Source organism: Colobus angolensis, unplaced genomic scaffold (genome assembly GCF_000951035.1).
Source record: "Colobus angolensis palliatus isolate OR3802 unplaced genomic scaffold, Cang.pa_1.0 Scaffold49, whole genome shotgun sequence".
Taxonomy (NCBI): Eukaryota; Metazoa; Chordata; class Mammalia; order Primates; family Cercopithecidae; genus Colobus; species Colobus angolensis.
Window position 1 is genome coordinate 5568 of NW_012118376.1, and position 24764 is coordinate 30331.

Sequence of the window (24764 nt, forward strand, 5' to 3'; positions counted from 1 at the left end):
CCAGACTTCAGTGGAGGAAGTAATTGCAGATGTGGTGAAAACAGCAAGAGATTTAGAATTAGCAGTGGAACCTGAAGATATGACTGAACTGCTGTAATTTCACGATAAAACTTTAACAGATGAAGTTCTGCTTCTTATGGATGAGCAAAGAAAAGCAGTTTCTTAAGTTAGAGTCTACTCCTGGTGAAGATGCTGTGAATCTTGTTGAAATGACAACAAAATACCGGTACTGCTTGGATCAACCATGTAACTTTTCTAAGACTTAGTTTTTTCATTCGTGAAAGAGGGATAATATTTGTAAGTGTATAAACAAAGGATTTAGAACATCACATAAACTTAGCTGGTAAAGTAGTAGCAGAGTTTGAGAGCACTGACTTCAATTTTAAAGGACGTTCTACTGTACGTAAAATGCTAGCAAAGATCATCATACACTATAGAGAAATCTTTTGTGAAGAAGAGTCAATCAATGTGGCAAACTTGACTGCTGTCTCATTTTCAGAAACTGCCACAGCCATGCCAACCTTCAGCAACCAACACCCTGGTCAGGAGCCATCAATATCAAAGCAAGATTCTCCACAACTGGTGCTGAAGGCTCAGCTGATCATTAGCATTTTGTAGCAATAAAGTATTTTTAAACAAAGGCATGTACATTTTTTTAGATATAATGCTATTGCACACTTAAAAGACTACATGATAGTGTAAACATAACTTCTGTATACACTGGGAAACCAAAAAATTCATGTGACTCACTTTATTGTGGTGGCCTGGAACCAAACCTGCAACACCCCAAAGGTATGTCTGCACAGGTTGCAAATCTGCACAGCATGTTATTACTGAATACTGTAGGCAACTGTAATAAGTATGTGTGTATCTAAACATATCTAAAAATAGAAAAGGTACACTAAAAACATGGTATAAAAGATAAAAAACAGTATACCCTTACCATAAGTGGGGCTTACAGAAGTAGAAGTTGCTGGGTGAGTCAGTGAGAGAGTAATGAGTGAATGTGAAGGCCTAGAACATTACTATACACAACTGTAGACTTTATAAATATTGTACACTTAGGCTACCCTAAGTTTATTTAAAATTTTTTCTTTTTTCAGTAATAAATTAACCTTAGTTCACTGCAACTTTAATTTTAAAAACTTTTTAACTTTTAGGCTGTTTTGTAACAACACAGCTTAAAACACACTGTGCAACAATACAAAAATATTTTCTTTCTTTATATCCTTATTCTATAAGTTTTTTTCTAATTTTTTTTTCCCTTACTTTTAAACCTTTTTGTTAAAAAACAAAGGCACAAACATACACATCGGCCTAGGCCTACACAGTATTGGGATCATCACTATCACTGTCTTCCACCTCCACATCTTGTCCCACTGGAAGATCTTTGGAGACAGTATCATGCATGGAGCTGTCATTTCATATAATAATGTCTTCTTCTGGAATACCTCCTGAAGGACCTACCTGAGGCCATTTTATAGTTAGCTTGCTTTTTAAGCATGAAGTGTACACTCACAAATAATGATAAAAAGTATAGTACAGCAAAAACCAAGTGACAGGAATTTTTCAGCTCTATCATCATCTTATGAGACCACCATCATGTATGTGGTCTGTCATTAACCAAAACATCATTATGCAGCACATTACTGTATATGTATAATTTAAGGTGTTTTTAACATTTAACTACACAGAAAAGCTCTAGAATTCTTTATTTCATAACTATTAAAAAGAAGAGGGTTATTTTCTCGTGACTCCTAGAGTACAAAGATACTTTTAGGGAAGGAAACAAATAGCTAAAAAATACAAGTTGTATTGATAAATCTACCTAGCATAAATTTTAGTTAATCCTCATAGTAATATGCTTGCATTAAAATAAAGATTCTTTCATAAGCTTAATCTGTTTATATATTTAACTTTCTCAGCTTCACTTCTTCAACTGAATAGTAAATACTCTGCCCTCTATCAGTCATGTTGTTTAAGTCAATAAGAATTTAGTAATAATCAGTAATTCTATACTATAATACAGTCTTCAGACAATGTTTACAGCCTTTTATCCCTTTCATATCACAACTGAACTGAAATATACCAATTTTTAAAATATTTAAAATGTTATAAATTTTGAAAAGAAAATATGAAAATGACTAAAAAGCACAGTATACTGAACAAACTTATTCCATTCCAAAATTGTTTTATTTTAAAACTAAGCCCTATTTTGTATTAGAGAAGCTCCAAATTTAAAAGAACCCTGTGGTTTCCTTTGTAAAGTAACAAAGTTTCTTTTTGTTGTTGTTACTTAAAATGGTAAGTCATTCTTAAACTTATTTATACAAGCTGAAATTTTGCCGTAACTGTTGTCCTCAAAGGTATATCTGTATAGGAACAATCAGATATATACAAATAAAATGTAATAAGCAACAGAAATTAGGTAAAATGTTAGTGAATACTGCCATAATTTTTGCCTTCCCCCAAGAAACAGTATAATGGAAAAACTGTGAGTACCACTTGGATCAATCATGTAACATTTCTAAAACAGTTTCTTCATTAGTGAAAAAGGGATAATACCTTGCAAGTGTATTTGTTCAGGATTTTAAAAATTGTGTATACAATGTACAGTATGCTGACATATAATGGATACTAAATAAACAATGGTTATGGTTATTATATATATATATATTTTTTTTTTTTTTTTTTGAGACGGCATCTCACTCTGTTGCTGAGGATGGAGTACAGTGGCACAATCTCCGCTCACTGCAATCTCCGCCTCCCAGGTTCAAGCAATTCTCTTCCTCACCCTCCCAAGTAGCTGGGATTACAGGCACCTGCCATCATGCCTGGCTAATTTTTGCATTTTTAGTAGCGATGCGGTTTCACCATCTTGGCCAGGCTGGTCTTGAACTCCTGACCTCGTGATCCACCCACCTCGGCCTCCCAAAGTGCTGAGATTACAGACATGAGCCACCATGCCCGGCTGGTTATTATTAATAGCAAACAAGCTGATTTGTTTGTTTCATCAGACGGACCATTAAAAATGTGTTCTGCTGACCAGCTTACAGGTTTCATATAAAACAAAAAATCTTGTGTGAGAAGAGGTAGTTAAGTCCCTACCCACGTAAACAAAAAATTCAATATTTATGATAGCAATGTAACCATATGTGAATGCAAATCAGGAGATTCCTAATCTGAGGTCTTGCTATTAGTATTTTTTAAGGTCTTGGGGCTAAATCTATTTCCCCATTGCAGGTATAGAAATAAGCTTATAAGCAAAACAGATGGAGAGTATAGGGTCAGAGGCAGTGGATATGAACAGAAGTCAGGACTCTGTCATGGAAGAAAGCTAAATAAGAAAAACAGAACACATAAGTGAAAATGGGGCCATTAGTAAGAACCTGAGTATTATAAAAGCGTTACCTCTGACCCCAACCACAGTACACTGATATTTTGCCAGTCTTCTATATTAGTAAAAAGAGCTTCATGTAGCATAGGGTTTTAAGTGAGACTGCTGCAGAAGCATTTTTCAACACACAATATTATTTTAGGGATAAGTTTATTAGATCCTTTGCTAAAGAACACATGCAGCTCTTTCTACACTGACACCTGCGTCTTAAAGCAAGATGAGGTTGGGTCAATAAAATAAAATATGACCTTTCAGTACGAACAAAAGAGTCAATACTTTATGGAGAGAGAAAAACATTCAAAATGAAGGCCAACAGGCTGGGTGTAGTGGCTCATGCCTGTAATCCCAGAACTTTGGGAGGCTAAGGTAGAAGGCTCACTTGAGGCCAGGAACTTGAGACCAAACTGGACATCACAGCAAGACCGTCTCTACAAAAAAAAAAAAAGGAATATATAAAAAGATTTCAAAGAATAAGGTCAAAAAGTTCAAGTTACTTCTATTTCTGTACTTTCATTTTTCATAATGTTTAAGATAGCATAAAGACTGGTGCTTAGCTATACTGGAAATTCATTATAATAATTCTTCATAATAGCAGAAACTAGTTTTTTGAAAAAAGGAAGATGAGATAGCAAGATTCTAAAAGGCTCTTGTTATATAGTCTCTTCTAGTAGATGACGTTCCACAGAATGTGAGATCCACTACAGCAAGGCTGTATTAAAATGAACCTTTATTATCCAGCACCTTGCATGTGTGCATTACAATAATAACTTACGTTCAAAACCAAGAACATTGGTCCTTCTCAATTATCAGATATTAAACTATATTTAATTGACGTTCCATGTCAAGTAAATTTGTTACATTTTGTGTAACACAATAGGTATGTTTTTTGAAAATTAATCGTCTAAGCTGATTATATTTCTCTTTGTAATATGACCGTTTAGTAAGTTTAGAATACAGCTCTTCTTACAAGTATATGAAACCAATATGTAAAAATTATGTGGCTTCAGAAGAGCAGTCAAACATTCTAAACAAGTAGCTTAAATATTATTTCCAAATAATGCAGGAAAAAGGATGACTATGGAGGAAAACACTAATGATATAAAACAAAGAAACAGAGAATTCTGGAGAAAGAACACGAAAACTGAAAAAGAAACACAAGGATTCTTATAGATAGTGAATACATACATAACCTATGTATCTCTAAACTCAAACTAAGTACATATTAAATCTTTTCTAGTAGCCACACTTCATTTCTTGAATGTTTCCAATTAATGTCAGCAGGATTCATAGTATTATGCAGACAAGAATAGTGTACTAATATTACCTGTTTTGGTGTATTACTTGGCAAGAGCAAATTAAAGATAAAAAGATTATCCAATTGTTCAACTTCTCTTCCCCCTGCTTTTCAAAGGATAAATATACTGGGCTAAAAAATTTCTGAGTTACTAACTAAAGAAATCCTGTGAAGCTGTATTTTAAAATAGTAGGAAGAAAACTGGAATAAGGCCAAATGGGCAACTGAGTATATTTAATCTCCATTAGTGATAATCTTGAGCATCATGCAAAACAAATTCCACCATTAACACAACTGAACAGACTGTCTGCCAATAACAAAATAACAAGTATGAGAGTTTTCTGAAACAGTATATGAAACATTTTAAATGTTCTCTTGGTATATATAGAAAATGTTATGTACTTAACCTTACTACTTTTATAGTCACATTAATACTACTTATAATAGTTCTACATACACTTGACATAAAATGTATTATAATAATTTATAAGAAACACTTACTGGGTAAATTTTTTGGAGGGATGGAAGGATGGGTTCAGGTAGGGCTATAAAAAGAAAAAGTTTAAAGCTTCCGTGATTCACGTGATTCATTTTACAATGCAATAATTTGTCAGCTACATCCCAGGTATGAGACTATAAGGGTTTATGCTAAAATTCAACAGTTTTCAAGTATTTCATGAAATTCTTATCCCTAAGTTTGTATTTAAAATATATTTAAGTTGACAAACTAAGGTTTTATTAATAAACTATATATATCCCTATGTAAACCAATGTTCCTCACATGGTTTTAGAATAGGCTATCAATAAAGGGACACATGTAATTTGTCCAACATCAGACATACACACACAATAAGCAAGACAAGGATTGCTCTACAGATACTGAATAGACATTATTAAGATGGATGTAGTAATCAAAAACCATAATTTTAAAAATACAGTTCAGTGACACTAGGAGAGAAAAATAGTTCTTTCATAATTGTCCCTTTATTATTTAATTTCCACTGACAATACCAAAATTGAAATCGTTCAGGAAACTGGTATACTGCAAATAACAACAACAAAAAAATCAAATAAAACTTAAAGAAAATCTTTAACCTCATTAGTACATTTTTAAAGAATGTTCAGCAAAAGTTAGAAAACTAAGGGCAACAATCTGCTATAAATAAAACTTCATACAAAGAAATCATTATCCTGTTATCACCATATTTTGTCATCCTTCACCATTCAATAGTTCTAAACAAATCCAATCTCATTAAATGCACTAACAGTAATTTTACATTGTTTTAATATGAAAAGAACAATATAAAAAGGCAAAGTGCCTAACATCCACAATATAAGAAATAACTGTAAAATATAATGTCATGAGTATGGTAAAATACAAGTATTACATTTTCAAATTTAAGAATTAGGAAGTATTTAAGAATTAGGAATACACTATGTATAATAACTATATAAACTCAACAAAGCATATTAATTCACTTTTAATGTGTGATTTAGCAAAAACTTTAAAAAATGACTTCTGAAATATATAAACGTACATGTAATGAACCATTATGACCAAATTACACGCTCTCCAACTATAATTAAAAGGGTATACGTTTTTACCACATAGTACAAAGTAGGATGCTTTATTTAAATTTCCCTTATGTATCACATTTCACCCCATGTTGAAAATTGGGGTGAAATGAATTTTAAAATGAATTTAAAATTAAATTCCATGATACGTCTTCATGTTCTCAGTACATGACTGAGAATATTAGTAGAAAAAATTCAATCATTACTTACCAGAATCACTCTTAGGAAGTAAGAATATATATATTCCTTTCCCCTAAGAGGCATTCAAATACTCAACATGCTAGAAGACCTGTCAAGTAAACTCAAACCCCACTCACTTTAATTCTAAATGTCTCTATATTTGTATAACACTTTTTAATGGCTTTCTAGCAATTTTGGTTATAATACAGAAGTCAAATTGGAAAATCTTACAAGAAATTAGTTTACTTAAAAACTTGAATACCTTTCCCATCGAATACTCTAGTATACTAAAAGTGTAATAAAACAAAGGATGAAGAAAAGATTATAGAGAATTAGAATAAAAAAACCTTTATCTCATTCTGGTAACATAACTAGAATACTAGGAGAGAAAAACAGATACTAGCCACTGGTTGAGGATCTTTCGATGGACAAAAGAGCTTTTAGAACTCAGCAATTTGGAAGTTTCTGGAGGCAGGGTTATCATTAAGTAAATTCTTTATGTTACAACCTTAAAAGATTTATAAACACTAGTCATTAGAGAAGCAATTAGTGTACTGCAGAAGTTATTTATAAACAATATCCTGATATTAGTCTCAATGAGTTTAGTAGTTTTTTAAATGTTTATCTTACTCCAAAGCAATGTAAATTCTGGAAAAATCTGACTGTAACATCTATTTTAACTTCAGAATTTTGGATTACAGGTTCGGTCTTTTAAATTTCTCTCTCAAAGGCAAACTAAAAACAAAACAAAAGCTCAATATTAGAGTACATGATTAATAGGCAATGCCCTGAATACAGCTAATGTACAAGATTCTACTTTACCCGAAGTTTGCATAACAGCTTGCTGGTAGGGACCCCACAAATTTATACCCATAAACTTTCCATATAGACGTACCAAAAATTTAAATTTTAAATAGCAGATCTTCGATCACACTAAGAATCATTAATTTTGAAAATACAAGGACAACTTTACTTATTCATTAATTTTTTTTGAGACAGGGTCTCGCTCTGTCACCCAGGCTGGAATGCAGGGGCATGATTTCGACTCACGGCAGCCTCTACCTCCCGAATTCAAGCGATTCTCATGCCTCAGCCACCCCACTAGCTGGGATTACAAGTGTGCACCACCACATCCAGCTAATTTTTTAGTAGAGACACAGTTTCACCACATTGGCCAGGCTCTGCAAGGACAATTTTAAAATGTCTACCAGAAAGCTCTGTGCCTAGGAATATGGCGAACATTCCATGAATATTCTTTAATGTTATTATTTCTAGCCAACTGATGATCTTACCTTTTTCATTACTTTTTTTTTTTGAGACAGAGTTTTGCTCCTGTTGCCCAGGATGGAGTATATTGGTGTGATCTAGGCTCACTGCAACCTCCACCTTCCAGATTCAAGTGATTCTACTGCCTTGGCCTCCCAAGTAGCTGGAATTACAGCCGTGCACCACCATGCCCAGCTAATTTTGTATTTTCAGTAGAGACAGGGTTTCACTATGTTGGTCAGGCTGGTCTCAAATTCCTGACCTCAACTGATCCACCCGCCTCAGCCTTCCAAAGTGTTGGGATTACAGGTGTGAGTCACCATGCCTGGCCTCCTTTTTCATTAACTCTTAAGTTATAATTAAAATCTCTTCTCAATTCCCCCTCATGCTTTGATCAGTCATCTTTCAAGTATCTGTAAGTCAATTACTGACGATTGGAATTTATTCTAGGAAATGTGTTAATCTTTTTAACCTTTCTACATACACAGGACCTATTTCCTTTCTCTGTTTATGGCAGAAAAGATATTAAAGGATTTAAGAAGTTAAACAAAACGTGAAGGTCATTTAATCCAACTGTTTGTGTTACAGGTAAGATTAAGGCCAGTGAGGTACAATAACTTGACCAAAGTCACAAAAACTAGTTTTTTGTGGCAGAGCTAGAACTGCTCAATACACCTTGCAGACTCTTGTTTGCCCTTTTCCCTCATAGTAATGTGATACTGCCAAGAAAAGCAACTATCTATTTTAATCACTCTCATTTCTTCTAGGGAAGAGTAGCTTAAATTTGCCAGTGTAGAGTTACACATTAGCTCTGGGTAGCTGATGTCCTTCAAGAAAGACCTAGGAATGGCTGAATGCAGTGCTATTAATCACAAACCACTTCAGTAAATGGGACCACTCTGTCAAAAATAAAATGTTGGGCAAAGTCTAAACTAAATTTTAGTACGATTTTAATAGGCTGGCAAAACAGCAATGTTTAATTTTTTTGTTTTGTTAAGAAAGAGTCACTCTGCTGACCAGACTGAAATGCAGTGGCATAATCATAGCTCACTGCAACTTCAAACTCCTGGGCTCAAACAATGCTCCCACCTTAGCCTCCTGAGTAGCTAGGACTAACGATATGTGCCACCATGCCCAACTAATTTTTTTTATTTTTTATTTCTGTAGATGGGGCAGTCTCACTATGTTGCTCAGGCTGGTCTCAAACTCCTGGCCTCAAGCAATCCTCCTGCCTCAGCCTCCCAAAGCACTTGGGATTACAGGCATGAGCCACTGCGCCTGGTCCCAGTTTAAAATTTTTATTTTGCTTTCAATTACCACATTGGGGCATCTGTGATTAACATACATTTATCTAAAGAAGTCAATCAAATTTAAAATTTCTAAGGTAACCAGTAAGAATTAAGGAGTAGGGCACATATTATGGATGATCATGTATGCTAAATGCTTTAGTCAAATCTCATTTTTAAATCACAACTAAAATATAAATAGTGAATGGTGGTGAGTGCTACATATCTTATATATTTTATATATATAAGAAATCCTATTCCATTTTTAATGAAAGTAAACTGCAATCCACAAGAGAACAGAGTTCACTGAAAAAAAAATGTTTAGAGTTCACCTGAACATATATTATAAAGTAATATATATATATAGACATGTATTTTGTAAAACTGGACAAAAATGATTAATGACACATAAAGTAGTATCCAAAATAGCCAATGTCGTATGTTTCAAATTCTTTTAGAGGGGCAAATGAATCATCAAACCAGTACATATTCAAGACTGGTCAGCAATAAAAATACATGTATTAAGATTAGCCTGAAATATTTTAACATTAAAGATTATCAAACCTCTCTGATGACTGATTCATAAAAATGTTGGCCCATTTAAACTATTTTGTCTCTCTCGGTAAGTCAAAAAAATCATCTGAGACCAGCATCCAAAGGAAAATATACTCTCATATATTATAAAACATCTGCAAGTATGGTGAAGTACAGAGAACTTCGCTAAACTGTCCATAAATAACCCCTGATATAATTTTGGCACCTACCTTTTCAGTATTTGCACATATACAAATATATACAGTTATTATTTTTAAATAAAATTGGTATTATGATATATAAGACAATATATCATGAATATTTTCTTGTATCATTAAATATATTAAAAACATGATCGTTAGTGGCTATGCAGATCTCATATTAGGGTATATCGTAATTAATTTAACCATTCCCCTATTCTAGAAAATTTAAGAGTACTTCTAATCTTTCATTATTTACATAACACCATAAAAAAATAGCCTTACATGTACATCCATATATGCACCACTCATTATTACATTAGGATAAATTTCTAGAAATGAAATAACTAAGTCAAAGGACATAAATATAAATATAAATATACAATACTGCTTTCTAAAGGGGTTGTACCAAATCAACACTCTCAGCATGATTGTGTATTCCATTTTGTCGTTTTTAAAAACTGCCAATTTAAGAATATTAACCCCTACATCTGTAATACATGTTCAAGTGAAATTTTGTAAGTAATAGGACAGAGTATAAGATTATATTCTGTCAAGAATGTAGAATGCCAAATTCACCCTAGGAGCATACCATAATTTGATTACCAAGAAGGGACAAGGTTGACACACTATGAAATTAAGAACAATAACATAAACACTTTGGTCAAATAATGGCACCCTATCTCCAGACAAAGATGGGATGAAGATGTGTCTAAAGGTAGAATCAAGATTTTCTTGAGAACTAGCTAGCTCTAAGACTACTCCAATTAAAATAAACATGAAAAAATGTTCCCCAAATTCTTCACCATAGAGGAAAGCTTTCTAAGCTGTGATAAACTAAAAAAATTAAAACGTGTGTGTGTGCTGAAAGTGGGAAGGGTGTAACAATTACACTGTTTTGTGATGGTCTGTCCATTATTCTGAGATTGTATCATTGCTTTTTTGGTATTTTATGCACCATCTTTTATGAAGTAATGGTAGTAATTGGTAGCAGTTTTTTGGTTCTGATACTTAACATAACAAAATAAAAACTCCAGTTTGGTTCTTTTTTTTTTTTGGACATTACTCTTCCTTGAAATCTAAAAGTCTGAGAATCATGTAATGAACAGGTAAAAGAAAATGTAACAAGATTATTTAAGAAGACCATGATTTTGTAGAGGAAAAAAGAACACACACCATTTACAGTTACTTATTTGTCCCCAACTTTTGGAATTAAAAGACCTGAACTTGACATTTACGTATTTAGGTTTGGCTAAACATTTTGAAACCTTTGCAAAGAAAACAAAAACCAGAAAAAATAAAACAAATGTTAACAATAACAATCTTTGGGTGTGAAAATACATGGGCAATGTATTTTTTTTTTTTTTTGGGTCCACTTTAGTATATTCTCAGGATTTTCTATGATATATATGCACAACTTATTCAAAATGAATTTTAAAATGTAAAATAACTATTTTAATATCACTACGTTTTAAGTATTATTTTAAACATAATAATTCTAAAACAAAATAGAAAATTCCTGACAACCAATCTTCCCTCTGCACTGCTCTTTTTTAAGGCATTGGTAGGACAATCTTCGTTTTTGTCCCAACCACTTCTATCTATCCTGCTATTAGTAAAAGTGGCTCATTACACAGAAATTCTCAACTTAGGTATCACCCTCCAATCCCTATCCAAAGAAGCCCAGTCTACCAGGAATTGGGTTAACAAAATTGTAATCCCCAACTCTAACCATTTCTGATCTATATAACAAGGAAAGGGTGTCTTCTCCTTTTCCCAGTTCCCAGTATCCTCAATACACACAAACATAGCTGTAAAGGCATCAAATCATCTCAACTTTCCAAGACTAAGCTGCTGTTGACAAAATTGCTAATATTATCTGTTATCTCTCTCAGAATCTAAATACAAAAAGCATCAAATAATACAACAAAAGGATATTTTTCAATAGGCTTTTTTAAATGACTACACCGTAATAATTCATTTGTTACTAGCATATCACATGTTGACAGTGCTCTATCAGCAGCTCAACTCACAACGGTGGTAAAAATGTCACATTTTATTAGTAATCTGTGAGTTGTTTAATAATTCATGTTTTGGTAGGTAACAGCAATGAAAATGTTACATTTTACAAGTTGAAAATGTAAGCTTCATGAAGAAGATAATTGTTTTTGTATTGTGTTCACTGCTCAGATCCTAGAATACCTAACATTTACTTGGTAGGTATTCTATACATAATCATCGAATGAAGAAATAAGTATTATATATGTTAAAATATGTTTTCTACTGTTATTGTAATCTTTGGAAACCGACACTCTAAACTGTAGAAATATCATCAACCCAGAACAGATCAAGCCCCAGACACCCTGGCAAATGGTCTTCTACTACATTCACACCAAGTCTTTCACTTGGTCCTCACGTCACCACATATGTGTATTTTCAGTTGGTTAGTTATTAAACATCTCAGTCTCCTGGTCTAATAACTACAAAACAGTAGATGTATCCATCTTTTAACAACTCTTGGTGTCCAACTAAGTAGAAAATATAAAGTGGCTTAATGTTTATTTCTTGGATTGTTATATACATAAGATATTTTTGAGAAATATGAAAGTAACGATTTCAATTAGATCTAGTCAGTCTGTCCCATATTTCTACGAAATTTTCAATACCATAAAAATTCTCACACTTATGAATGGTCCAAATTACAAGTGTTCACTTATTACTGTTTGTCACTATGCATGCGACAAAAGTATGGCTTTTACCAGAATGGCCTTATAAACAATGACTAACCAGACAAAATTAAAATTTGGGAGCCAATCTGATACAACAGTCCTATAAAGATAAAATCTAGTTGAGGAAGGCAACTCAGATTAAAAGCTTCTTTAACCAACAGGAAAATCATTTAATTCCTGTCTCAAATTAAAAATTAAAAATATGATGAACAGTGCTTGAACTAACTTTTATAGACCTTTTGAACATTCGTCTGCCTCAAAATAATGGGTCCACAATACAGTGGTAAAAGTCCTTTGAAAACAAAAGTGACTATAAAAAAACTTTCAAAAAGTAAAAAAACAGTGAAACTTCTTAATATTTTCCAAGGAATAACACTTTTAAAACATTTGTCCAAAACAACAAAACAGGAAATGCGTTTTATGGACCTTAGAAAGAACTTTTAAAACAATACTATTTGAAAATAGGGTCAACAGAGAAAACACCATAATAAAGCTAGCTGTCTTTTACTTTTAAAAATTGGGTAAAACCCCATTATACTTACTTTGTAAATAGTGCAAAACCATCAATACAAGACTATAGCTGCTTAAAGTACCACGACTGGCATCATTTATCTGATGGTGACTTGCCCACTTCTTAATCACCAGCACTAACGGACGAACTCGATTTTCAACTGAAAGTAAAATTAAAACTTAACATGGTAAGAGACATTACAGCTTCTTTGAAAGTTTACATTATTTCCCAGATCCATGCCAAAATAAAGAGCACTGTCTCTGTGTATATTAAACACTGTGTCTGTTCACCATAAATGTGTCTTATGTCTAAAACTCACCTTAGTTACCTTTTAAAAATTACCAATTATTAAAATGCCACTTGATTCACCTATGACTGATAGTATATGATTTTAGTGTAGCAACATATACAAATAAAATAAGATATACTTAAACACAACTAAAGGGATGTCACTATTTATGACAAACATCTTTAAAAATTAATAAAGAAAAAAGAGGCTAATTTTTTATAAACAAACCACAAACTTACGGTATGCATAAGTTCTGAGAAGGAATGTGTTTCTTATTCCAACAACATTGTTTACATTCAAGTCAAACTCCACACAACTATTTAAGAAAAAAAAACAATAAACTTTAGCTGAAGAACAAAAAAACTTCCTTCCTAATAACTAAATTAATGCTCATCCATCCCATGATGCAAAATAGCATGGGCCCAAAGGCCACAGACCTGTGTTTTTAACATGACACACTAAAGAAATAAGAATGAACAAATACTCAGTATGTTATTTTGATGTGATTTGGTGAGTACTGAAAATATAAAATAAGACTAGTGGAAAAATCAGTAACATACTGCTAAGGCTCCAATTACCCCAAAGAAAATTTTTAAATCTTTTTTTTTTCTTCTTTAGAGATGGACTCTCGCTCTGTGGCCCAGGCTGAAGTGTAGTAGCACAATCATAGCTTACTCCAGCCTCAAGCTCCTGGGCTCAAGCAGTACCCCCACCTCAGCCTCCCAAATCACCAGTATTATAGGTAGGAGCCACCATATCCAGCTGAAAATGTTTAAACCTCACAATCGTTTCCAGATAAACACAACTATGTGACCAAAAATATTTCTGAGCAAGCTATCCCATTAAGTTATACATTCTCAAATAATCTAGAATTATAGCATCATATACTTTAAAACAACAGGAATAAAAAGCCAAATAAAATGCAGGGGAAAAAAATTTAAAAGCTCTGTCTACACATTATATGTCCTCTAAAATGGCTAGTTAATTACAGTATCATGTCAAATTAGGCTACTGATACCTGGAAAGAGCTATCTATAATACTCAAACACATAATGGTTATTTATTTGGAAGCAAATATATGCCGTTCATAATTTAGAAAACAGGGCAATAGCCGGGCGCGGTGGCTCACACCTGTAATCCCAGAATTTTGGGAGGCCAAGGCGGGCGGACCACAAGGTCAGGAGATCGAGACCATCCTGGCTAACACGGTGAAACCCCATCTCTACTAAAAATACAAAAAATTAGCCAGGCGTGGTGGTGCGCGCCTGTAGTCCCAGCTACTCGGGAGGCCGAGGCAGCAGAATGGCGTGAACCTGGGAGGTGGAGCTTGCAGTGAGCCGAGATCGCACCACTGCACTCCAGTCTGGGCAACAAAGCAAGACTCCATCTCAAAAAAAACAAAAAACAGAAAATAGGGCAATAATGACTCAATCTACAAAAAACGGCTAAACTCATATAAAAACAAAGGATTACTTTCTGTAAGTCAGTTCTATTCATACCCATGTGAGATCCCAACTTATAAATACTAAATTTTTCTGTGAAAAGATTGTCTAAAATAAAAACGAAATCTTTCTATATTAATTACAGCTTTTAAGTATAAAATTTGAAATCTACCATTTCAGTCTTTCTTATTTAGGGGAACAAAAGAAATCTTATAATCTTTCCATTATCCAGGCATATTAATAAAAATAGATAGTAGCATTAACACTTCAGATATTATACATTATTTGGCTTTGGGAAACTTACAGTAACAAGAGAGTTATTCTTTGTGTTTGTGTAAGTCTAACACTGAAGCCAATTTGTACTACATCCATATAGTATAGAAAAGAAAAACACATAGATGGCAACTAGTCTGCAGTTAAAAATTTCTCCAAAATTGAATTCAGAGCTTTAAAAATATCCATAGTTCCTGCTTCAATACTACTACTAGAAATACTAAAAAACTGATCCTCAATATGGAAAGAATTTATGCACAAAATGCTTATAGAAACATACCAAATGTTTAAACACAGGGGAATGGTTAAGTTAATGACAATTTATTCACTCAATGAAAAAATATAAAGCCATTAAAAATGAGCTGTAGAACAATACTTAATGATATAACCAAATATTCATGAGATATGGTTCTGTTGGGAAGTAGGATTTGGCCAGGTGCAGCGGCACACTCCTGTAATTCCAGAACTTTGGGAGGCTAAGGTAGGAGGATTGCTTGAGGCCAGGGGTTCAAAACTAGCCTGGGCAACATGGCGAGACCCTGTCTCTACCAAAAATACAAAAATTAACCTAGTGTGTTGGTGTGTGCCTGTAGTCCTACCTACTCAGGAGGCTGAAATGGGAGGATCACTTGAGTCCAGGCATTTGAGGTTACAGTGAGCTATGATCATGCCACTGTACTCCAGCCTGGGCAACACAGTAAAACTCTGTCTCTTAAAAAAAAAAATGCGTAAGAACAAAAAAAGTGTGTATGATAATCTTAAAACAGAAAAAGAATAAAACTATTTTTGTAACTATAACTACAACCATATATTATTAAAAACTTATAATTAGATAATATAACTTTATGTTTTATCTCCCTATATATTTCATATCTGCTTTAGGAAAATCTGACACAATTTACTTGGCAGAAATTTAATAAGTATTTATAGATCTGATCGATGTTTAGATATATAAAGGAATGGCTTGAGCCAAGCATTAAAGTTTGTTTAAAATATATATATTCAGTCAATTTTCATCATTCATAGTAGCTACATTCTATAAAGTTGCTGCAAACACTGAATTAGTGAATACTATATATCATTGCTCCTAGGGTAAGCACAGGGTTAGGTTTCTGCCAGCCTGGTCACATTTTCATAAACTCATCAATACGTAACCAAGTTTTATGTTGTGCTTCTGTTTGAAGACACTGTATTTAATATATATGGTTGATTCATTAACAGTGGACTCATGGCCAAGAGTACTGTAACTCATGCCTGAGCAAAGCCTACCTAACACATATTTTCTCCACAGGGCACCATCACAGCCTTCCTGCACTTGGGGACACTAGAAACTAACTCCACACTATGCTTGGGGGCCATTCTAAAAAAGCAAACAAGCACAAAAATGTGAAAAATATGGCATTAATTAGACTACGAGGAGGTTATTTGTTTACAGTACGAAGCTGAACAAGAAGACAGTGTGTCACCTAATTCTATCTCAGCCGGAAACATGGTATTGGGTGATTTGAAATTTTCACCACTCCGTGTATGCCCATGAAATGACTGCTAAAGCGTATGAATATTCATGTGCGGAGTTACAAATAACTTTTAGCAAGTAGGCAAATTCGTGAAACCACAATCTATGAAAGATAAGGATCAATAATGTGGGGGGGGCATAATTTCAGTATTAACTTTGTAAAACTGGACACATTTTATGAAATCTGTTACAATTCTATTTTTAGAAAACAGTAACGAATCAGTTTAATGAAATAATCAACATCTATTTACATTTTGCATTCAGATATTAAAGATCCCAATTCTAATGCCCATAAGAAATTCAGAACCCAAACTGGTAGAAGATATAAATATAAATTCTGAAATGGAACAAGTATATTTTGCTGTTGTTCGTTCATTATCTATTCTCTAGATATTATATGTACATTTCATTAAAATGAAACATAACTTGTTTAATCACAATTGTATTTACAACAAATCCCTTGATATTAGTATGTCAAATTTCATTAATTATGTTCTTCAGAACGCATTAATTCCAAAAGGCAAGAGATCATTTAAAAATCTAAAATACAAATATGTTCATACTCTTTAAATTGGATAGTCGCACATATTCAAAATGTCAAGCAGAATAGCTAAGTATAGTTAAGCATCAAGTATCGCTCAATTTTAAAAAACCATTTCAAACACCAAGTCAAATGATTTCTAAAAACTGATGAAAATAAACTGTAATGCTACAACATATAATTCTTAATTATCTTTATCAGATGAGTATCTAAAAATGATCTAAAGGAACTGAAAAAGGCTCATTAATTACTTACCTGACTTTATCCCTGAACTTCACAATTGGCACTTTTGCTCGAATCAGTTGAGGTCTCTCAATGTAGCCCGCTGAAAGACAAAAGATAATGTGAATATCGGCCAATGTTTCCAGAATTCATAGTGTTCCAATCCACGTTTTTAAAAAAATAGTATTTACTAAGCTAAAATAATTTAAGAAAACGTCTGTGAAAAAGAATAAAAGCAAGGACATTATCAAATTCTTCTAAGGTTGGAGGCTCCAGTAATACCATTTAGGGGGCTTCATATTAAGGTTATTTTCAGGAATGTGGTCTAATACAGTATCTATAGAGAAGTTCATCAGACCACTATAAGAGTGAAAATATATCTAGGCTAGCAGCAGAAGGAATAGCTAATTTTGGTACAGCACAGAGTAAGGTATCATGGTAACTGTAGAAATCATATTTACAGAGTCTTATGTGTGGAAATGCTTTGCAACATGATACATGGGGCTTGGATGCATTCAGTAAGTGTGATCTCTATAAGTGAAAAATACATATATTTATTATACACATGATCTCTACAAGTGAAAAATTCAGAACAGCTTAGTGAACACCAATTATCGTGCTATTATACACAGGAGTATCAGCTGATAGGAAATTCAAATACATACACATATGTATTACATATATACACATATCATATACAACATAAAATGTATATACATATTTTTATTCCATCAAACTAAAAAATTATTGAGTTGAAATACATGCTTATCATAGAAAATTAGGAAAATACAGAAGTGTATAAAAATGAAATTCTGAAAATCTTTCCCAAATGAGCAATTTTCTAATTTTTTAACTACAGAAAAAGTAGTACCAGGATTTTTTGAAACCTGAAAATTTTCTGTTATAATGTTTTACTATCAAAATTACAGAATATATATCAGCTGGGCTTGGTGGTTCATGCCTGTAATCCTAGCACTTTAGGATGTCAAAGTGTATGTTATCACTTGAGGCCAGGAGTTTGAGACCAGCCTGGCCAACATGGCAAAACCCCGTCTCTACTAAAAATACAAAAATTAGCCAGGTGAGGTGGCACACACCTGTAATCCCAGTTAATAGGGAGGCTGAGGCATGAGAATCGCTTAAACCAGGGAGGGGGAGGTTGCAGTGACCTGCGATCGTGCTACTGCACTCCAGCCTGGTGAGAGCACGAGACTCTGTCTCAAAAAAAAAAAAAAGAATATATCAAGCTTCAAAATAGAATTTATGTGCAGGAATTCAGAAAAATGAAATTAGGAGTTAAAAGTTTTGAGTAATAAGTACAGGTTCTGAGACCAACGAACTATAGTCCAGGCAAGTTACTAAATCCATTGATCACCAGTTTCCTTAACTATTAAAAATAACCAAAAGAAAAAGAAAAAAAGATTCATGTGAATTACATGATCTTTAAGGTACCTTCCATTTTTAGTATTTTGATTCAAATAGCTAATAAAAATCCACTTAGGTATGAATTATTCTTTATTTTACAGAATAATTCAGAATGCAGAAGCCTAGGTCCAAAGAAATAAATCACTTCATTTATTTCTCTTCTACAATAGATGTAAGTTATTCAAAGACAGTGACTTGTTACTTGACTTGTACATTCCAGCTCAAAGTCTGGCACATAATGAATGTCTGTTCAACAAATGAACAAGTGTCCTTCCAATATCACACAGGATAACTTCAACTTTCTATAAAATTCTATATAAAAAGAAATTATTTGAGATGGCTTAACATGTGGATTAAAACCTGTTTAGAGTCAGTGTATTCAAAAAGTAAAATCGTAAAATAAAATGGCTTAAGTCAACAATCTGCTTTCTGTTGAAGTCATACATTTAAGTCTCATGTTCAGTGATCTTATTTTTAAAACAAGTAAAGATGCATATCACTGCAAGCCAGATGAAATTGTCACACACATAAAGCCTACAGGACTTTATGTATATCAACACTTTTAGCTTTTCACAGATACTCTGTTATTACAACTATTTATATTCATGCTTTAATTTCCCCAACAATCTATAAGCTTTTGAGAAAAAGAACTAAAACTTACATATCTTTGAATCCCCCCCCACTGCAGCAGGTGGTATATTTTGCAGTAAGAGCCATAAAGATATGTTGAATAAATGATCACTCTTCTTTTTAATCAAAAGTTAAAAGAAATTCATTTGGAAAAAAGGCTCCATATTATACCTATCCTGACCAGAATAAACAATTCTTACCAGAAGATAATGTAAGAAGCATTTTAAATAAAGTTATGTCAGGTGACATACAAACTTCAGGCATGTCAGACTTACAAAGTCTAGTACAGAAGTGTTTATGGACTAAGGTGAGTATATGCCGTGCTTCAGTCTTCTGATTTACCTGAAAAAAACACTGAAAAGTTAAAAATAAAGTGTTTTTTCATTATCTTTCTAAGCTTAATGTTTCATTTTCCTAACGTATCTCAACAAAAACAAAACATAGAAGATATACTTTCCTTTGGAGTTATTTTTCAATATACCCAAGGAAATTTATTTTTCTAAATTATAGAAAAAGTCAACCTTTAATGCTATCTTTCACATCTACATTTCTAAATCAATTCCTGATTTTAAGCTTAAAAGCACAATTTTCAAAGCAATTCTGAAACAACCATTTATGTCATTTTTCCCTTCGGTATAATACTGTACAAAAAGCAACCTCCAACAAAAATAAACAGAATTTTAGCCTTATCTAGATCTTAAGCTGCTCAAGGATAGTTTCATATCTACGGTACCTCAGTTTCTGTAAAAGCTATGACAACATGATTTAGACACGTGAATAAGACTACAGGATGAGTGGGATGTGCTTGAGTACAATCTAGCAGCACAAAAAAGTTTTAATTACAACCCTTGTATTCTCCACTGTTAATAATGTGAGGTTTTTTTTAAACTTTCTCTTTATATGATTTCAAAGCCTAGAAAAATATCATTCTTCCTGGAATAAATCTCTTTCTGATTTGCAGTAACTAGAAGTCATTTTTGCTAGTGGAATAATATGAATAGTAAAATTATACATTAACATTCAATAATTTTTTGTATTTTTAAAGATATAAAACATAATAAGGCATATTAAAATTACACTGAGCTTAATCACCGGTAGTTCAGAAGAAACCTCAGCATCTTAAAGAGGCTGCCTCAAGTCAGCTTAATGAACACCAATTACTGCAGTATTAAACACAGGAGTATCAGTTAACCGGAAATTCAGGTAAACATACTACAGGTTGAACATCCCTAATCCAAAAACCTGAAATCCAAAATCTGAAACTTTTTGAGTGCTGACATGATACTCAAAGGAAATGGTTATTGGAGCATTTCAGATCTGGATCGGGGATGTTCAAATGTTAAGTATAGTGTAAGTATTCCAAAAAAAAATAATAAATCTCAAATCCAAAAATCTCTGGTCCCAAGCATTTAAGATAAGGAATACTCAACCTGTACTAAATAACACAGTATCGTTGCTAAAGAAAAAGAAAAAAAAAAACAAAGGCAAAATGTCAGAGAAAAATATTTTAAATTTAATAAACATGATAGTCTTATTTTAAATTTCAGTGAAATCTATTTTCCCTTAATAAGCATTTTCAAGGAGAAAAAAGTAAAGATTAAAAATAGAATCACTGAGAATTCAAATGGAAAGGAAATACATCAAGAAGATAATATTGCCACATGCTCTTCTTTGCTGCATCCTGATAACATATCCAAACTAATGACATTTCAAAACAGAGGCAGAGTTCTTGAAAAAAAAAAACAACACATAGTGAAGCCATCTCACTTTAAAAACTTAGAATTAAATTAATGCTATACTTACTATTATGCTTATTGTGCACATGCCTTAAAAATAAAAAATTTCCTAGCTTTCCTGCAATTATGGTAAACAAAATTCAAAGAAGTAATCACAACAAAGCAAATTTTTTTTCCTCAATGACTTTTATGTAAAATTTCTTAACCCATTAACACGAGAAACACACTTGGATAAATGTTTCCTTACTTACTGGTTCTTCCTTAACAACTAGGCATAAATCACCATCACTGCTCCGGGTACCAAATCCATTTAAAGAGGACCCAACCAAAAAAAGTCTGCTTTCTAAAGAAACAGAAGAAAGTAGTAAGAGTATTTAAAATCTAAACAAGGTGCACTGGTTCTGTGCCTATTAAAAAAAAAAAAAAAAGATAAAATTTAAAATAGGAATGCATATACCCTAAAGGGCATGCAAAATAGGGAAACATACGTGGAAATAATAGCTGAATTTCTCTCTGCAGCTGTGTTCGACAGAGTTCTTTCTTCTTTAAATCACTTATTTGCTGCTGACATGTTTCAAATAATTCCAGTATCTGCTGACTCAACTTGAATCCACCGCAAAAAAAAAAGTAAAAGTTTTGTTCAGCAATGTAAAAGTAATTGCCATATGGAGAAGTATAAATCAATTATATTGACACTATTTTAAAAGGGAATATATATTATCTTCTGAATAGTTTCCAAAACAAAGCTACTATTACTCAAGTACAGGAGGAGAACGGTCTGAAAAACTATATATAAATTTTACAAAGTAAAATTTACAACTCACAGAAAAGTACAGACACAGATACTTCATAATAAAAATAATCCATGGGTCAGCAAACTGTTTAACACTTGCTCACTGTATTTGTATGGCCCCTGAGCAAAGAATTTTTTTACATTTTTAAAGGATTATGAAAACAAATAAGAATATGCAACAGAAACAATATGTGAGTTGGCTCTTTAAAGAAGTTTGCCCAATCCCTAGTATTCACACCCACAAATACCAAATATAAGAGATGCTACCAGTCCCTGGTCTTCTAGGCTCATGCAAACCACCCCGTCCCATTCTTGTAATAATGCCCTGAACCCTAATTTCATGTTGCCATGTACTTACCACCTTTTTTTTTTTTTTTGAGACGGAGTCTTACTCATCGCCCAGCCTGGAATGCAGTGGTGCGATCTCGGCTAACCGCAACCTCAGCCTCCTGGGTTCAACCGATTCTCCTACCTCAGCCTCCCAAGTAGCTGCGAATACAGGCATCTGCCACCACACCCGGCTAATTTTTCAATTTTTGTAGAGACAGGGTTTTGCCATGTTGGCCAGGCTGCTCTCAAACTCCTGACCTTAAGTGATCCGCCTGCCTCAGCCTCCCAAAGTGCTGGGATTACAGGTGTGAGCCATCACACCTGACCCTACCACCCTTTTATCTACTGATCTGGTTCACACTTTTCCCTCTAGTCCAACTCTTGCCAACAACATAGGTGATTTCCCTATCTGAAATGGGCTATATATCACGACATCCTCCATTTCTGGACTTTTATTTCCTCTAGTATTCTTCATCAGTATACACTCCTAAATTGTGGTCTTTACAATAAACTGGAACTGCTCTAGCTCTGAAATTTTAAATTCCAATATACTATCTTGGCTTCAATCTCCTATCCAGTTCACACTTTCTCACTCTCCTCATACCTGCTCTAGAACCACAAGAGATCCAGATTCCCTTGAAGCCTCCCTTTTCTGCCAAGCCATCAGCACCTAAATGGTGTTATTTCTTTCCCTATGCAGTCTACACCACACAGTGAACCACTCTCTTATCATGCCTTAACAACATTATCTCCTTGTCATGTTCTAATATGTGTCCTACAAAACCCCAATCTTAGGTCAATATTTAAAAAAAAAAAAAAAAAAAAAAAAAACAACCACTTTCTCTGCTCTTACATCTAAGTTGCTAAAAGACAAAACTGAAAAAAAAATTAAAAATCATAAAATTGGAGTATTTCAAGTTTACAGTCTTAGGTTGGCCCTTAGCATCACTTAGCAATTTATTCCAAGTCTTTGGTTAGATATTGCTTCTGTTTTTCATTATACCATTCCAAAATGTTTACTATCTTCTTCAAGCCCTCTAAACTTAGCTCCCTTTCTCTAGCAGATAGTTAAAGTTTACTATGAAAATTGAGAATACCAAATGTGATATTCCTCAGCCTCTTAACCACAGACCTAAAAACGAACATATCTGGGAGGAAAAAAAAAGGCGCCCTTTTCCCCATTCAAAGCTAATCTTTCTACCAATAATTTTGTATTCAAGCCTTCTAGTCACCTTAAGGGCACAAACACCTCTACCAGTTTTTTAGTCCTGCTCTTGTATTTTCAATCTCTCCCTCTCTAGGACTGCCTTATAGCCCATAATGAGGCAAAAGTATCACACATCATGAAAAATGTTGTCTTTTACATATTTAGAATCCTCATTTTAAGAAGGCAGAGGCATTCTAGGCAATTTGGCAATGAAAGAAGCATAACTTTCTTTAAAATCTCTGAATACCCACCCCACAAAAGACAGCAACTAGGAAAATAAATCAAAGAGATCAAACCAAACCAAAATGTGGCCAAAAATTAAAACACAATTGACTGACCAAGTATTCATCATGAACACAGGAGTGCGACAAATACCAACAGCAGCAAGATTCACACGGTATCAGATATGGTAAAAGAAAAGGGAATGGGATTTGAAACAGTCTTAAAAACAGAACATGCAGAAATCAAATTGCTTATAGGTAATACCTTCTTCCCCTCACTCACCAAACTAAGCAGCCCACATCAATGTACCACAACCAAAATAGGCAAGCAGCTTCATAGGCTACAATTCACAGGTAAATGCAAGGGGACCACAGAAAGATCAGAGACCTCCAAACAAAATGAGGTTCCCTTCCAAGAAAAAGCACCAGCAGAAACTACCAGGAAGAGAAACCTAAACTGGACAGTACAGAGCCATCAGGAGAAAAGGAAAGGTGTAAAATGATTCTGACTCTCAGTGGACATATGAATATGAAAACATTTTTGGTTATTATAACAGGACCAGGCAGGGCAGAGGGAAGGTCCCTGGCATCTAGTAGGTAGAGGCCAGGATGTCACTGAACATCCTACAATACAGAGGACAACTCTACCACAGCAAAGATTATCTGGCCCAAAATGCCAATAGTACAGAGGAAAAATCCTGCTCTAGACAAAAGTAGGAAATGAAAAAAGAAAAGGTACTCAGGAAGTATATTTCTGAATACTACACAAGAACAGAAGAGGGCTCGGCGTGGTGGCTCACGCCTGTAATCCCAGCACTTTGGGTGGCCGAGGCAGGTGGATCACGAGGTCAAGAGATCAAGACCATCCTGGCCAACATGATAAAACAGCATCTCTACTAAAAATACAAAAAAATTAGCCAGGAGTAGTGGCACATGCCCGTAGTCCCAGCAACCCGGGAGGCTGACGCAAGAGAATCACTTGAACCGAGAAGGCAGAGGTTGCAGTGAGCTGAGATCACACCACTGCACTCTAGCCTGGGTGAGAAGAGTGAGACTCCATCAAAAAAAAAAAAAAAAAAAAAAAAAAGATAAAATTTAAAATAGGAATGCATATACCCTAAAGGGCATGCAAAATAGGGAAACATACGTGGAAATAATAGCTGAATT

General features: G+C 33.7%; 1 protein-coding gene across 1 annotated transcript in view; it reads right to left on the reverse strand.

Annotated features, from left to right (window-relative positions):
- Positions 1-5192: 5192 nt before the first annotated feature.
- Positions 5193-24764, reverse strand: part of PAPD4 (PAP associated domain containing 4) — a gene marked incomplete at its 3' end in the record, with an annotated part of 45191 nt that continues 25619 nt past the window's right edge. The window contains exons 6-12 of the mRNA XM_011959202.1: positions 21535-21649; positions 21298-21389; positions 19586-19652; positions 17289-17358; positions 13501-13577; positions 13004-13132; positions 5193-5236 (exon numbers count right to left, since the gene is read on the reverse strand). Of these exons, the coding sequence (XP_011814592.1) occupies positions 5193-5236; positions 13004-13132; positions 13501-13577; positions 17289-17358; positions 19586-19652; positions 21298-21389; positions 21535-21649 (594 nt within the window). The remainder of the gene's footprint in view (positions 5237-13003; positions 13133-13500; positions 13578-17288; positions 17359-19585; positions 19653-21297; positions 21390-21534; positions 21650-24764) is intronic.